The sequence below is a fragment of the Xiphophorus couchianus genome, chromosome 17 (genome assembly GCF_001444195.1).
Source record: "Xiphophorus couchianus chromosome 17, X_couchianus-1.0, whole genome shotgun sequence".
Classification (NCBI taxonomy): Eukaryota; Metazoa; Chordata; class Actinopteri; order Cyprinodontiformes; family Poeciliidae; genus Xiphophorus; species Xiphophorus couchianus.
In genome coordinates, this window is record NC_040244.1 from 16964036 (window position 1) to 16981652 (window position 17617).

The 17617-nt window shown below is 39.9% G+C and overlaps 2 protein-coding genes across 2 annotated transcripts; both read right to left on the reverse strand.

The window, feature by feature from the left end:
* On the reverse strand, positions 1 to 2998 carry asb13a.1 (ankyrin repeat and SOCS box containing 13a, tandem duplicate 1). Its single transcript, XM_028043537.1, has 6 exons — positions 2567 to 2998; positions 1716 to 1903; positions 1482 to 1638; positions 1279 to 1413; positions 465 to 656; positions 1 to 361 (listed from the first exon to the last, which is right to left on the reverse strand). Exons 1-6 carry the CDS (start codon positions 2607 to 2609, stop codon positions 225 to 227), a joined length of 852 nt encoding a protein of 283 aa, XP_027899338.1. The 5' UTR covers positions 2610 to 2998; the 3' UTR covers positions 1 to 224.
* A 2149-nt stretch (positions 2999 to 5147) lies between these two features.
* Positions 5148 to 16812, reverse strand: gdi2 (GDP dissociation inhibitor 2). Its single transcript, XM_028043534.1, has 10 exons — positions 16657 to 16812; positions 12568 to 12675; positions 12215 to 12314; positions 11948 to 12082; positions 11667 to 11865; positions 11455 to 11586; positions 9592 to 9691; positions 8387 to 8558; positions 8074 to 8273; positions 5148 to 6215 (listed from the first exon to the last, which is right to left on the reverse strand). The coding sequence occupies exons 1-10, from the start codon at positions 16699 to 16701 to the stop codon at positions 6063 to 6065; spliced, it is 1344 nt and encodes a 447-aa protein (XP_027899335.1). The 5' UTR covers positions 16702 to 16812; the 3' UTR covers positions 5148 to 6062.
* Between the last annotated feature and the right edge of the window lie 805 nt (positions 16813 to 17617).

Consider the following 17617-nt stretch of genomic DNA (forward strand, 5'->3'; position numbering starts at 1 on the left):
GCCTTCAGAACATTTTTTTTAATTGTCTCACCCAATGAATAAATTTGATTAAAATTTTGAGTTTTTAAAAATGTTTCTAGAGAGAGAAATATTGATATAAATGGTGCATTTATATTAAGTTTCTTTTGTCACACGTCTTTAACAAGAATCCCAATAAATGTACATAACACAATACAGTTATTTAAGACAATTTCTTTTTAAGTCTTTCAGTGGGTAGGAGAGATTCAGCAGTTGTCAGAGAACTGGAGGTAGTCGTAGATGCGTCGAGAGATGTTCAGCTGGTCCATGACCTCTGAGGCGTTGGTACTCAGCATCCTCCTCAACACAATCCTGCAGAGCTGCTGAAGGTTCAGAGGATTACCTGTCAGGAAGACGACGTCTCTGTTAATCCACTTTTTAGTTTTTCAGCAGACTGTAGCCAATCGAGCCTGCTGGTGCTTCTGGCAGAATTCAGTTGAAATTACTTTCATAAAACTGGAGGCAGGCGTAAGAGGGAGAGGCCGGCATCGTGTAGTCGAATGGCTTCTTTCCGAGATTGTCACTGGCGTACACGTTGGCTCCAAATTCCACCAACAGCTCGATCATGTCCACCATGTGGGATCGAGCGGCGTGGTGCAAAGCCGTCTCATGAAAATTCACTGAATTCACATTGGCACCTGCACAAAGGATGAAAACCAACCTATTCAAATCCTGGAATTAATGAGCTCACATTATTTACAATCATGAAAAAGTATTAATACTATGTTTAATGTGTTCACAAATGGAGATGACTTTGTTTTTGAGAACGTTGCAATGACTGATGCAGTTTTTGACATAATGTAACATGCCTTTATTTGAGGGTGAATAAAAGATGTGCACTGAATGATTTTAGAGGCACACTTAGGTGTTTTATGCAGAAAAGAGATAAAAGCTGTTTATTTTCCATTCACTTTACAGTTGAAGGTAATCTCTTCGGTTTCAACTATCAGCATTTCATCTCAAGGCTCATGCTAATTATTAAAACTAACAGACTAGACTCAGTTGGTTGTTTGGAGTGAGAAATCCTGGATAGCAGAACAAAGAAGGTGCAGTTGCATTCAATGGAAACTAAATGCTACTTTTTTACTTGTATTTACAAAAAATAATTGAGTACTATATATTACATGCCTTCCAATTCACTTTTCTACACTACATTGTTATGGTGGATCACATACAACCTCGATAAAGATGAGTGAAGTTTGTGGTTGCAGCTGATTCATGCATCTGTTGTAAGGCGCTGGCCTGGACTTGGTTAACAACCTGCTTTCAGCAGCACCTTGACACACTCCACTTGACCTTTAACACACGCTATGTGAAGCGGAGGACCGAAGTGGACATCGAAGGCTTCCAGCTTGGCGCCGCTGGTTATCATCAGCTTCACCACCTCAGCATTACCTGGGAGGAGACTGGAACGTTACTGAATGAACACGTTAGTTCTCCCGGTCTGTTCCCAGAGGGCGCACCCTGGATGCAGGCCTCATGGAGCGGAGATGCAGTCAGAGCCGTGAGCGATGGGTTCACTGAGGCACCATACTCTAAGAGCAGCAGGGCACACTCCAGGCTGCCAGCAGCACAGGCGTTGCAGAGAGGCGTGCTGCCATGGATGGTCCGGATGTCTACCTGGAACAGCCACACACACACCAAGCGCCGTCTCACCCCCACCTCTGCATCTTTGGTGCTGCTGAGCCTGAACTCACCTGAGCTCCGGCCTCCAGCAGGAGGCGGGCGCAGTTGGGACGGGCCTGAATGCAGGCTTCGTGGAGCGGTGTGATGTTATCCGTGGTCACGGTGTTGACAGAGGCTCCGCTCTCTATGAGCTGCTTCAACTGGAGGGCCCGGCCCTGGGACGCGGCTTCATGCAACACCGTACGGTCTGCCCAGGAACCTGACGCACACACCAGCAGAGTAACACACAGGACAACCTGACAGTACACTGGACCCAAATAATACCACAGATAGGCCATTTATCATTAACTGTGAGAAGCTTCTCACTCATCTTGATAAGAATTTTGATTTATTGTTGTCATGATAAATTCCTAATTGTGATATCAAAAAGAAAAAAACTGTATTGTCAGGATTGTTATTTTTACAATTATCTCCACTGTTTGTTCAATGAAAGTATCAATAAATATCAAGAAATTTAAAATATATGATTAAATGCAGTTACTGGGTACAGTTAAGTGATATAAATCACATTTCATTAAGTGGCTGGAGTCATAAAGAAGCGCATCACACCTGGATATGTTTTTCAAAAACAGGATTTGACAGCTGTCAACTCAGCAGTATTTCGTATGACTGTGTGGACGGTGGCATAAAATATATGTATTGAAAATTCATTTTGTTGGTCTTATGTAGCACATTTTCTGACAAAATTTTATTTTGAGAGAGATATTCAAACCCATGTGGAAAATAAAACATTTTTACTGCGTTTGTGTAGGTCCAGATTTGCAGCACTTGAACCTGACTTGCTCTGTCCACTTTTAGCCTGTATGAATCGCGCCACTGTTAAACATGCCGCAGTTTTCCGCTCATAAACAGTTTTGCTCACCAATGTCGCAAAGAAACGAGCGACGCGCCGCAGTCACCTCCATGATGATCCGGATGGCTAAATCAATCCGACCAGAACTCGCACAGCAACGTTTTGGGAGATGACGGTCCAGCAGGGAAATGTGGGAAGTGTAGTCCGCAGGTAGTTACTGTCTAGCTAGCTAGGTGCTAGCGTAATTCTCTACTCAGCAATGGTCCTAGAAAACTACCTTTACTCTAGGTAGTTTTCTAGGACCATTGCTGTCCACTGTATAAAAACAACAATATGCCCCGGGCCCCGTTTCAGAAAGCAGGGTTAACAAGCTCTGAGTAGAAGGTACTCTGAATAGACCTACCCAGCTCTAATACTCCGGGTTTTTGGTTTCAGAATATCAACTAAGTAACTCGATTCTGAGTCAAGTTACATGAGATGTTAAGCTTGAGCGCGAGAAACCGTCATCAATGGGACGGAAATAACGCTATTCATCATGGCAACGGGGGAAAAATGCGCATTTGTCGTTAATGGAATTAGAAATTTTACCATAACTAAGCTATTTGTGCTTGATACCAATAATATAGAAGATAAAAAGAATATCTTTTATCGAGAACACCTGCTGGGAATTGAACCCTAATGTCCTGTCCGACAAGTAGACATGCGCCACTCTATGAAGGGGAAGAACATTCACTCTCCTCAACGGCGCCCCCTGCTGTAAATCATCAGTGCTGCTACAGCAGGGGTGTCCAAACTTTTTGCAAAGAGGGCCAGATTTGATAAAGTCAAGATGCCTGGGGGCCAATAGTTTGTTCGGACATTTTTTAACCACAAAAGTGTCATGCAAATACACACTGTTATAAAACAATTTTCATTGTCACAATTATCTTTATTTTTCAAATGACAAAATAACCAAATATAAGCCACTCAGGCAACTCTAAAAGCAGAAATTCTACTTTTCTTTCATATCTGGAGAGTCAGATAACATTGAACAAACTGTATAAAATACCTTAAATTTACATGAGTTTAAAAATCTTTGCCTCAAGAAAATTTTAAACAGGAGTTATAAGTAATACAAAATTGTCTGTTATTAAATTTTAAAACAAGTGAATTTTGCTCTTGTCATTTACAATATCTTTCAGAAAGTAATAGTTTGTATCACATCTACAGGTTCATAACCAAATCTTACTCAAGAGTTTAATAAAAATAAGTGCCATAAATCCAAGTGCATAAATGTTCTTTTGGCTTTTCACTGCTGATAGTGACAGACGTTGCCGTTCAAAACACTCAGTTTTATGTCCTCAACTCTCAGTGCCACACTGTTACTGCCAGGCAAACATTCGCAAATTCTTGCTTCTTCTCAGGGCAAAATGTTCTCCACCATTTTCATAACACAGTTTTGATAAATGTATCTTCAGTAAAAGGTTTGCCATGTTTAGCTATTAACATTAACATCGTAACTTGCTTTGGTGGTATTTTCTTTTGACTCACAGGCCCAAAGAAATCGCTGTTGTGATGCCAGTGCAGCTTGGAGCTGCTTCACTTTTTCAGCACGGTCACTTCCTGTTAGCTTGTTGTATGTGTTAGCATGTTTAGTCTGATAGTGTCTCTTTACGTTGAAATCCTTAAACAAGGCAACAATCTCACAAATTAGACAAGCACAATTGCCTTGATTTTCAGTGAAGAAGTATTGTAATTCCCATCTCTCTTGAAAGCGGCTGCCCTCACTGTAAACTCGTTTTCTTTGCAGTGGCCATGGCAGAAATGAGTGGAGAGCGGTTCGCTGCACGGAGGCAGAGACTGATAGTATTAAAGTGGTGCTGCCACCATTTGGTGAAAGGAGGAATTACAGTTTCAAGTTTTATGATTTATTTATTCTGTTTCACAGTGCAGGCGGGCCATAAATAATACATTATAAAACCAAAGCTTTTATAATGTGATTGGCCCCCGGGCCGGACTTTGGACATGCCTGTGCTACAGTAACATTCCAGTTGGCATTAAGTCGAAGTACAACAGAAAAATACTGTAAGTCCTCGTTGTGTCATATGAATGACGTGCGGGCTAAAATGTCATTGAGATCAATTGACTGTGACGAAAAACAGTAAAGGTCGAAAACATAATCCGGGAATCAAAGGATCTAGTCGCGGTGTGATCACCATATTCACCCTGGAGAGGACACGTCATTCTGACACTTTCCTTGCGCCAGGTTTCAGCTAAGAAGTAGGAGAAACACTGGATTTGGATTGCATCTGCAGCTAAAAAAAAAAAATTAACATGTGAAAATCTGAGCCCTTTCTGCTCCATGTAAGACAGAGTAGGGCTGATCAGTTAGCTACTTTTTGGATTAATAATTGGATAGCAAAAGGTATGCATGCATGTTTCTGTGTTACATGTACAGTAATTTTGGCTTAGTTACTTCGGCGTTTGTATACTCCAGTTAATAATTGATCAAATGCTAAACTAGTTGACGATTATTTCAATAACCAACTCATCACCGTTAATCAGGTAAATCCTTTCAGTCCTAGTTGGAACACTTGATAATAATCCTCCTGTGTTAGAACACTTAAAAAAACTCAAACTAAAAATATATATTTCCATAAAAATGAACAAATACAAGTCATTTGTTTTATTTTTTTTTACTTTGCAGTACAGAAATCATTTGAGCCCAGGCCAAGTGTTTTTCTTTTACAGTTGTTCAAAACACAGACCAGGCTCTCATCAGTTCAATACTGCAGCAGTATACATTTGGTCCTTCTTAAGTAATTACAGTGAACCATATTTGCCATCCGGCATCAATGTTTGGATCGTTTTACCAGGCATAGATCCAAATGTCTGCTGCTTTCTAGGAACTCCAGCTGTTGGTAGTTTCTTCTTGAGTATGGTCATCAGCGTGACTTTGTTTACAGTAAAGCATACTGTCTTGGCAGTGTGTCAGAAGTGAGACCCCGTCTTTCGCAGGTCTTTATTTGCTGAAATTACGACACCCTGCAAAGAACAAAGTTGCTCACAAGATTTAATACAAAAAGGACAAAGCCACCTCTCTTTCAGTCAGACATGGAAAACAAACACCTGCAGAAACAACGTGGTGTTGGAGATATTGTACATCTTTTAGAACCTCAATAATGACAACAAAAAAAAAAACTTGGACCCCACCCACCCCAGAATTCATTTTTTAAGATACTGATCAATTCTCTTTTTGATTTAGGGTCTTTGGATTATGCTTCATCTAAACATGATGACTCACAATAGTATAAAGTACTGACTAATAGGCATAAACTGTATTTAGTGCAACATCCACCTGAATGAGATCTGAAAAAGCAATGCTCCCTTTCTGAACCCTATCCAACAACACTATTTCATATCTTTCTATAGATCATAAACTTCCACTTAGGGCAAACCGTATACCTGGATATCTGGTTAGCCCACCCATGAATACATATTTCTGTAGTTTATCTATTTGTTTTGTTTTTTAAGAATTCCGTAATTGCCATCTTTGATAATCTGGAGTACTGTGGATGTGTCGCCTCTACTCTGCGGCGTCGCCAAAGATGTCCTGCTTTTTGCGCTCCATTTCAGCAAAGTCAAAGTCTGAACCAGTCATTCGCTTGTAGATATCCTTGATGTCAGCACAGGTGGTCTCGAAGTGAGTCGTGGCATCATAAGAGCGGGAGATGAAGATCTGGGAGGGACAAAAGGATGAGACGATAAATATTTCTGTCTGAGCCCAGAGAGGTTATGAGAACAAAATGCCTTAATGCAATAAACTAAATCTACAATAAAACAGATGGTTTGTTTCAAGAAAATTGAATGTCTAATTCACACTTGAACATATTCTTATATTTTAAGTTATTGTGATAAACTATAATATTGTTGTTTTGAGACCATTTTCAATTAAAATAATGGTAATGGCATAATAATGCAATAATACATTCCCTGAGATCAATAAACTTTAAATTCTAATGAATATTTAACACTGGAACTGGAAGACATTATTAATATGCAAAATAAATAAAACAGAAATAAATAAAATGAATTAGAGAATCTCTCTAAACAAAATTGTCCTTTGAAAAAAGGTCTAGTTAAAACCAAAGTACCAGACTGAAGACTTCAGTCATCCAGTTTTTGGGAGAAAAAAAATAAATAAATCATTCAAATAGAAATTGAGTTTGATTTAATATTTATTGCAGCAGGCCTACTGACAGGTATTTCCAAAAAAACAAATTTCGGAGTGTGTGCACTGGATTTAAGCAGACATTAAAAATACAGAAATAGGGAAACAGTCCAACGCTAGCTGGAGGTCATTTAGGTTCTGCCACAAAAACAGCAATGAGGAAAACCACAGCCAGGAGATCAGAGCAATGTTTTCAAAGACTTTCTGGAGCTGTAGTGGTAGATTGATGACCAATAAGATTGAGCTGACTGAGCAGCCAACCCACCGGGGGACCCAAACATTTGTGTTTCTTTTCCTTTGTGGTAATCTTGTCTATGATGCAAGTTCTGTATTTTGCAGGTGATGATCAGAGTGGTGTGTCTGAATAAAATGCTAATAAAATCTCAAACTACAATTTTTACTGAAGCATGGTAACGTAAACAGACAGAATGGGGACTCCCACAGCAGAGAAGATCATGACAGTCATTGTAGGTGTTCACAGTTAATGTTATTGATTTCTGTCCCTATGTGGTCGCTTGGCTACTTGACACATTGAACTGAGTGCAACAGTGCACGCAACAACGCACCAAAGCTAATGTAGACAAAACTGGATACAAACACACACTTCTACTCTGTTACAGACGCTCACGCGCTGAGTCAGGTGCGCTTGAATGCAGACGAAAGCATTTTCCCGCCAGCAAACAAAAAAACAATTGCAACTTGCAAAACAGGCAAGGATATCAATGATTTTTAAAAAGTGCAGAATTTTGCTATAATGGCCACAGCTTGTTCTCCTCCAAGTAGCAAGAGGAGTAACTATTATTGCTGTTAGAAAGTAGGGGTGCATCGTTGTGGTTTTCTGTACAATCACAGTATTTAAAAATCCTGACTCATTTTGGCCTACACCGATTTGTTTCTGCAACAAATATAGCAAAAAAATTGCAAAGTTGACAGCAGTAGGCAGACTATTGAACACAGCACTCTCTCAGACCTTTGAGGTGGGAGAAAAGATTGGTGGATGAGATCAGTTTCACATGCAAGTATCCATAGGTCATCAATCACCCTGCCTGTCATCAATCTGCCTGCCTGCTTCTCCCCCTACCCCTCAAGCCATGTTCCTACTAGGGAAACACAATTTGGAATACACTCTCACAAGGTGATGCTGGATCAATGCTGCAACTGCACACTTGCGGACTAGAAAGCTATAACAGACTAGTCCTGCTCTGGCTTCTGTTCTACCAAATAAAAGCCTCAACAGCTTTAACCTCTCCTACTTAAAACAATACCTTATCTCATACCAACACAGTGTTTTTAATTGTCGCCTGTTTTTCCAGGACCACAATGGGAAGAAGAGTCTTCAGCAGTAGATTCACAATACTGAGCCTACCTGGCTTTCAGTGCCCATGTCAGTGGGTTCATACAGATCACTGATGCTGACAAACTTCTGCTCAATGGGCTCCAGGAGGTCCATGGCCGGCTTAATTTCTTTCTCGGGTTCGTTCGTCTCCACTGTGGTGCTGGCGATTGCGATGTATTTACCCGCTGCGGCCACGTTGTGAGCAAAAGAGATCATACAAACGTAGATGTCTGTAAAGAGAAAATCGGAAGTTAACGTTTGACAGTTTCACTGTGGAAATTAAATATTTCCTGCATTTCTGTTTTAATCTAAGTAAGTCTTTCCTCTTCACATTTGAACTCACCGTGCTTCCTGTTAACCTGATTCTGTGGGATGATGATCTGGCAAGAGTTGATGTCACCGGTGTTGGCGATGGGATGACTCAGGATGCAGATGACTCTGATCACCTGGCCAACTTTCTTCACACGATCCATGACGTAGCTGGGGTCGCAGATCAGCTGTTTGCACCTTGCAATCTGGGAGGTGGAGAGAAAATTAATAAAAAGAGCAGCTGGATTTTAGAAATAAAAATGTAGGTTTGAAAATATAAAGTTTGTAGTGGCGCTTAATTTTATTCCAAGTTTTAAGACATCTGCACTGACTGAACAGTTGCAGTCAGAATTAATGGATCCAAGACGTTTGAGCTGCACCTAGTTGTGGGTTTGACTGCTGCCAACTATTGCTTTTAATGCTGTATTAATATTAATCAGCTAGCCAACAGAACAGGCCCATTTTCCGCATGGCTGTTTTCTCCAACATGCTGACAGTCCTGCACTTTTTTCAAGAAAGCATTACCATAATCAGAGACACACTAATCATTTTTTATGTTTTTGGAAAACTGACAAGCAGATGACATTTTTTTCCCTGCTATTGTTAGCAAAATAGCAAAAAATATATGCTAAATATTTCTAATATCTTGTTTGATACATTTTTTTTTGTTAATTGTAAGTAATGTCCACCACATATCTGAGTAGAAGTTTTTCTACAAATAAAATAAAGCGGACTCACTGAACATCTGCGTCACAAGCTTGTTTACTTTGTCACCCAGAAGCATTCCTCATGTTCTCAGGCAAGATATTCAAAACATAAGTGTTACATTTAGTGTTGAAGCATATTTGAATGAATACAAATATGCTTTATAAACAGTGCAGGTTTTTTTGTTTTTATTACATAAACCATTGAGCTGTTAAGTGTCATGTGTAACTATAACAACTCTCCACACTCTACGAGTCCAAGCAGGTGGTGGTTCCAAATCAGACATGAGTGAACTGATGTATTTAAGAAAACATAGTTAATAATTCTGCATTAATGTCATTCCATGGGAAAATGACAAATGTTGGTTTTATGAAAAGAAAAGCAGGACGAGAAAACATAAATAGTAGAAGAATTCCTAACTAAGGTTAAGATTTTTATATAACATAAATACTTTTATTCCATTTCTCTGCCCAACAGTGTTTAGGCTGAAGTCACTGTGAGTAAAGACTATGATATTGATAACTGTGAGCTCACCTCTCCCTCAGACTTGACTCCCACCACCTTCCCGTTCTCCATCACGATCTCCTCTATGGGCTTGTTCAACATGTACGTCCCACCAAAGATGGCACTCAACCTGTGATAGAACCAAACAAGAAACACTGCAACACAAATTAAAGTTTCACAAAAGCTTTCACTGACATTCTGCCAGCAGGGCTAACAAACATTTTTTAGCTCTTCTTTTATTGCCTTAAGGAAGAAGCATTTTTCTCTTCGTCATGTCAGTGAAGTAACACTGACATTACTTTATGATAGTCAGTGTTTCATAGACAATTAGGACCCCGCCATCGAGACCAGCCCCTCAACTCCAATAAGATGGCTATATGTAGTAATAGAAGGTGGTCATGGTTACAGATACTACTATTGATTTTATTAGCCTAAGTAAAACCAGATCACGTCATGAGCCATTTCTGTCCCTATGTGGTCGCTCGTCTACTTTCACCTCTCAAACTCAGTTTATAGTTGATGCACTGAACTAGGTGTGACAATGAGCGCACCAAGCCACACTGCTTGCATGAGCTCATTGACAAAGCTCTCCTACTCAAGAGCTCAGTTAGGTTTCATGTTATTTTCTTTTACCTCTCCGACTGAAAGTGCTGAAACACAAAGAAAGTCAACCAGAGTGCAACCAGTAGAGGTCTGAACAATAAAGTCATTCAAGTGACTGGTGTATCTTTGATGTCAGAGAAACATCTGCAGGCCTCAGCTGATGCGCCGAATCACTGGTTAAATCGTCATGGCAGCACGCCTGTGATGAGGCTGTAGGAATTTAAATCAACAGAGGTTGATTGTTTTTGACAGACGTCACACGATGCCATTTGTTTCACAATTTCACACACTATGTGACTGCATCAAGTTTCAAGAAGTCATTTGCTTCTGAAAAAAATCACACTTGCACTGGCAATAGCTAGTTCCAATCGGGCTTTATGAGGGCAAAGGCAGCTTAAAGAGGGGCGGGGCATTACAGCCATGACAGAACTGTCTTATGATTGTTGTGCTACTTGGTACAAACAGGAAAGTTAGAGATGCACCAATCAATCGGCCAGAAATGGGAAATAATTTTCAGCTCTGATGTGACATCAGCAGACCAGTGCTGAATACTGAAAATGTTTTTTCCCCCCCTAGTTGGTCATTAAATGCAACAAAACTAAAAACTCTTGTCATTTAGGTATATAAATGCGTGTAGTGTGTTACACTTTAGACTTAGTGAAGATAAGACATACTGGTGTTTATGTAATTCCATCTTTACTATCAGATTCCAAATTCTTTTTCTATCTATGAGCTTACAGCACACTAAGCTGTGTGTCATAGCAGTTAAAAAATACTAATTAAAACCAAGTCAAAATCAAAATTGCTATCAAGACTTTAAGGAAAATCAGAAATGTATGTTGGCCAGAAAAAGGCATCTCTAGCTATGAATTCTGCTCTGCAGGAGAAAGCTCCCTCTGCTCTCACTCCTCTGCAATTATCTGGATTCGTTTCACTAACGGAATGAATAGCTGATGTATAACAGACTGCAAACAGAGTGAACTTAAAACTCATAAAGATGCCCCAAGATTCATGAAGGATTCAGATCAACTCACAGAAGGGATGATTGAAATAAAAGCCAATTCTTAATTATATAAGAATTAAGCAAATTGCAATTTAAGAAAAACAAAAAGAAAAACACAATTACAGTCAGAAATCGAATTTTGTATAATTTATGCAGAATCTCAAATAGAAAACGTGACTAAAACCCAATGTCACATTCTAAATTGCAGTTTCCCTACATACATACACACCACATACACAAATACACACATACATACACACACAGTGAACCCAGAAGGAGTGTGGTACCTGGCGAAGCCCTGCGGCAGCTCTCCCAGGCCGTACAGAGGATAGAGGTATGGGCTCTTGCCATATCTGGCCAGAGACTCGCTGTAAAGCTTTATTCTGTTTATCGAGTCCATGCAGGGTTGATCCAGGTACCTGAGGGAGGACGACGACACGTTAAGTCTCCAGAACAGTGCATAGAAGACCAGAAAATATTAACCAGAGGCAGAACTGACTCGTCTGTGCGATAGAGCGCCAGGGAGTGGCCGGTGAAGTCGATGACTTCCTGTCCCAAGCTAAACTTCTGGAAAATGGCCCTCATTGTGGTCTTTTTGGGATCCACGCCTTCCATGGTTTTAGGGTCGTTCTCGTCAAAGTTGGCGACAAAGACCAAGAACTTCCGGAAGCGTCGCTTCTCAAACAATCCCATCAGGCCTTTAGCAGAAGAGAACGAGCTGTGAGTGAAGGAGCTGCTTTAATGAGAGTAGAGATCACATCCCGAACAGGCACTACTTACTGGATGCCAGGGCCTCAGTCTCAGTGGAGGGCACTTTGTAGATCTTCCCTCCCTTGTACACATAACTGCCTTCAATCACCTTGAAATCCAGGTAGCGAGTCACCTGTGTGATCAGCAGCATGCGGACCAGCTGGCCTACAAACACACCAGCATTAAATCTGCACAATGTGCCTTTTTTTTTATCTGATTCATCGAGTAATCATCAGAATTGATAGAATACTCTATTGCTAAGACAATCGTTAGCTGCAGCCCCAGAACAACTGTTACCATTAGCCATGAGGAACTTTGGGACAAGGTCCACATTCCAGTCCCGTCCCTTTCCCATCGACTCTGGAGGGGTGCCAGGCAGGTGGAAACGCTGGTAGAGCTGCAGGGAGGAAGCAGAACCCAATGAGACCCCCAGCTTACAGGCCTGACTTCTGAAACCAACACCGTCTCTAACGATGCTGACAAAGACAAAGAACTGTCTGTCTCAATACTCTGCAGGAGAACTCACAGAAGGGATGATTGAAATAAAAGCCAATTCTTAATTATATAAAATATCATTTGCAATTTAAATGACATTTAAATGACATTTAAATTGCAAATGGGAGGTTGACACTGGTTTTAGGGCGACTTACATCTTCCAGTGGTGTGATAGAAGCGCTATCAGCTCCGTAGTATGAGTTGCGGTCCATGTGAAGAACCTTCTTCCCCTTTACTGACATGATGCCTGATAAAATGCATTCCTGAAAAACAAAATAAAAGCACACAATTAAACAACTAAAAGTCAAATGTCTTCATAAAGGTTTATTCTAATGTATCAATAAAGCTCACAGAGGCTCCATAATGAAGGAAAGTATGCATGTTCCTTTATTCTGGAATTTATGTGATTATAGAAGCACGTTTGCAGAACTAAGTGGGTGTAATGTGCATCATGTGACCAGAGACTTAAAACAAGTTTCCTACTGAGCGTGAGGTCACTTTCTACAACTTCCTGCATCATCATCATCATCATCACACAGAAAGTGGCAGGCTCTGCATGTTTCCTGTTTGTCAGGGAAAAGCTGCCCTGAAGGAAGTAGAGCAGCAAACACCTTTCTCATGTAGAAACAGGACAACTTTAAGACTCAACTGAACAGCAGCAAAACAGAAGACGGGTCAATTTGTGGATTTAAATTATTTTAAAAACTGGTGGGAAAAAAGCTGTAACAACTAACATTTGTCTCACAAACATACCGTCTGCGTTAGCTAAGATGTTACGATTTCAAACCCTGCAACCCCTAGTGACACTTTCAGCATTATAGCACAATGTTTAAAGCAGGACTGCCCCTCCTGCACCTGTTGCTACACATTGAAGGTCTCCTGGCAGGTTGCACCTTTGCTGAAAACTAGTCTGCTGCTCTGAAATAGCTTAGATCAAGAAAAACCAGCTTTCCTCTGCAGTGATCTGCAGTTGAATCCAGCCTGCCACATGAATAAAAGCAAACATGAACAGAGTGCTCATCACAGTAAATGCCACGCTGACACAGGAAAAACACACATACAGTATGCAAACATCAAAGCTAACAAAATTCACTGGAAGCACAAAGTCCATGTTCACATCTTAGCCCATTTTAGCCATTAAGCCTTGAAGCATTGACTCATTGATGTAAATGAAAATCAAACAAGCCCAATATGTGGTCTGAATAAGACAAAAGCTTTCTAAGAAATGGACACTTGGAAAAAATAAAAATCATGGACTACATATGCAGTATTTATTAGGACCGAGCAATGAAAGTACTGCTAAGTCCATTGGAATAAAACTAATTCTTCTTATTTTATTTTTTCTACCCCAAAAACCCAAACAGGTGGCCTAAGCATATTCAAAAACTCAAACTTCACCCAAAATTGTCCTCTGCGTGAAATCAAATAATTTTAATTTAATCAAAAGTGAGCATGGCCTAACGGCAGCCAATACCTTTTAGTGAATTTTGTAGAGTTCTCCTTCTACAGAATCATCAGATGGCTGGGAGGCCCAGACCCAGAGGAACGACTTCATACATCACTCTTACCGGTGAAGATGACTGATTCAGTCCATTTTTTGGGAATCTCATACATATGCATCCTGTTTAAAAGCATCATTTTTCCACAGAAACATGCTGCAGCCACTATAAGAAATGGCAACTCTACATATGTAAATCCAACCATACTCTTGCATTTTCTGGCCATCATTTTTATTGTCACTTTTTACTCACTGTATCTTTCTTTGATCCCAGTATAAGAGCCACAACTGAATGTGAAGAGCTAAAACCAACAAATCCTTGACACCTCCTCTAAAAACACTTATAATCAAACTATTTTAATTGTACAAACAATTTACCTTGATGCACATTAATACATGCAGTGGAGACTGTATCAGCACTACTGCAGTAGCTAATTTCCATGGTCTTCCTCATCTCCACTATTGGGGATACAGACAACCATGGTCAAAGGAAAAAAGACCGCTCCTGGATTGGCTGCTTTGCAAACACCAATCAAATAATAAATATATAGCAAATAATATATTTAACTAGTTGGCTGGACTTTACTGCTGATTATTTCTGTACCTAAAGACCTTAGTGATCTAGATTAAAAGCCCAGGGAGAGTGGTGGTAAGGATAAGCAGAAAAACAGCTTAGATGCAGCTGATAATCACAATATCCTACAATAATATCACTATGTGCAGCCATATTATTTTACTTTAGCACCAAGTCAAAGCTTGAATAACAATAAAAACAAAAGTGTTTGTTCTAGATTATTCAATCCAAATTTAAAGATCATCTTCAACTAGCTGAGTGGATAAGGTAGGATTTAATTAATTGAATAAACATAACAGAACAGTAAATTAAACTGTTTGGGAGACATTGTTCTGACTGGTCTAACCTGCAAAAATAAAAAAATTTAGACCACATTTTTAGTCAATGTTAATGATTATTATGGCTTTATTTTATCCAGACTTTGTCATTACTACTCATTTCTATTTATTTATAATAACTAAATGCATAAAAACTAATACTTCCTGCTTTTGCTGGTCTATAAATGCCTCTTCTTTCCTGCCTCTAGATGGACTCTCAGCTCAGTGAAAACCAGTTCAAGGTAAGTGACATTAACATGTAGAAATCAGAGGTCATCTCATAATTCCCACATTTTTATTTGGATCATCCAGGAAAGCTCTCTCTCTCTCCAGCTGGTGTTGCACATCACACAAGATAAGGTGCATGTTATTCTGCCCAGTAATTTAAACACTGAAACAAAACAGAAGTTAAGGACCCCAGCTATATTGATAACACCTGTGACACGCCATAAATTAGCTGTTTGACCCAAAAAGAGGAAGGTGGTAGATGCTGGTGAAGTCACTGATTTGAATCAGGAACTGAAACCTATGAAGCTACACCCCTCTCCCTTCATACAAACAACAGTTTTAGTCTGCGTGTGTTTTGACTGGTAGAAAGCTCTTATTGACCCGGACTTTCAGAAAATGTGCAGTGATCTTTCAGTTCCAGTCCTGTTGAGACCACACCCAAGTGAGTTTCACACTCATACATAAGTTCTATAAAAAAAATACCTCAGCAGTAACGATTTTTTTGGTTTGTTTTTGCAGTGACACTAATGTGGAAGAGTATTTTTAAAAAGCGTAGGAAGATAAAAAAAAAAAATATTAGCATTTCCTTTTACAGTTAGGTTCAGCAGGTTGAAGAGAGTGCATGAGAAGTTATGTCGCTACTCATATATAGCATAGAGCTGCTTATTGGCCTGCAATAAAGTCATCACAGGGTTTCTATGGTATGCTTCAGCCATTAAAACTGCCTGCAAGTCAGGAGGCCTTTAGGACTTTAAAGCTCTCCATAAAGTAATGGAATGGTGAATGTGGTTTTGGAAATACTATGAAAGATTTCCTTAGTGTTACAACACAACATACTCAGGAAACCTCCCAACAATAACCGAGGCAGCGACTCTGTGCGCCTCTTAAAAGTGTCAAACTTAAAACACGGAAGGGTGTGCAGTTTAAACACTTCACTAAAATAAAGTACTTAAACACTTCACTTAAATAAAGTACTTTAAGTGTAAAGAATGAGGGACTTCTGCAAAAGTTTATGATGATAAGTCTGTAAATCGAGTTTGAAAGGTTGCTTGGTTTTTACGAATGATTTCATCTAGTGATCCAGAAACTAGTCTGACTGACTGCAAAGTGGCACAGAATCAATAATTCTGTATTCAAACAAGATGCAGAAAGATTCGCGAAGGAAGCGAAATCAAGGGAAATTAGTTTGCTCAAAGTGGCCTAGCCAACGCTAGCGGACTTATCCGCCTTTTAATCTCGCCTTGGCAGAGGAAAGCTCAACTAAAGTAGCGTTGAGCTACTTCAGATATTTGGTGAAGTTTATGTTTAAAATAACGTCAGAGGAAATACATTCTGAATAAATACTAACTAGCTGAAAGGTCAACTACTCTTCTAATGCAAGTTTAGCGATACTGGATTAATCTTTCCATTGACAGCACATAGCATGATGCTAAGTGTTCGCCTTAGCTGCTCGGTTTCGGGTTTCCATTACTTTACATTACACCGCCGCTCCCCTTAGCGGCTAAGCTAGCTACTTAGCTAACTGGGCCTAGTTATCTCGAAGCCAAGCTGTCAGCCACCAACTGCGCTAGTAACAGGTTGCAAATCAAGCCTGCGCTCTGTTCCACGTCATATTCCGCTTTCTCACCGTAAGCCCGGTGCCCAGGACGATAACGTCGTACTCTTCATTCATTTTGCAACGCTTTTCGTCTTCTGGTTCTAGCTATCGGGAAATAAGAAAATGGAGATCTGTAGACTGGAAAGGAAAAGGGGCTGCAGCTCAACGTCAGGCGCGTGACGCAGGGGGCAGGGCTTCAGAGCTTGTCAATCTGTAGCGGACAGTCGCAGAGTGTGATTGGCCTCTTCAAGTGTACCTGTGGCGTAAAATATAGTGACCATGGTCCAGCACAGGTGCAGTGAGCATGCGCACTTTTGTTCTGTTCCTTCAAAAGCAACACTATCCATTGGGGGGACGAAATATATCAGGTTATATTTTCATATATATTGAAAATGATTCAATCTGTATTATGTTTAAAAGGATTTAAATCTATTCTCAATCGTGGAAAACACAACATCAGTTGTTGGCAAGCACTGTTACGCCACTTCATTTGCTTTTGCCGCAACTCTGTAAATTGGCATGTTATTATTTAGCACTTAGCATGTTTATTGTTCCATATAATGACAACATTTTGAAAAAGTATGGGTTGCTTTGATTGGTTGCCAGGAGTAATGACTAAGTCTCTATGGAAGCACAATATAGATTTGCAAAGTTGCATTAATGAGCAATTAATGAGTCTTGATGAGCGATGTTTTCCTAGTTTTGACCAAACTAGATTTGTTCAGTCATAATGTACATCACTGGTGAAAATTAAACAGCAAATCAGCACAAACTCCTCAAACTAACCAATAGCCGTGGTGTAAGACAGCTTTTGACTTGGGCTTTTTTATTGCCAATAGAACCTGACAGTCAGTAAGTATTGTATCAGGCTGACATCTAAAGTCTAACTAGATTATATTGAGGAAAATCTTCCTAAGTACAACAGCAGATTTACAAGAGAAAGGCTGCAAAAAATTAGTTAATTTTTGCATTTTCCCAGTCAAAGTCCAGA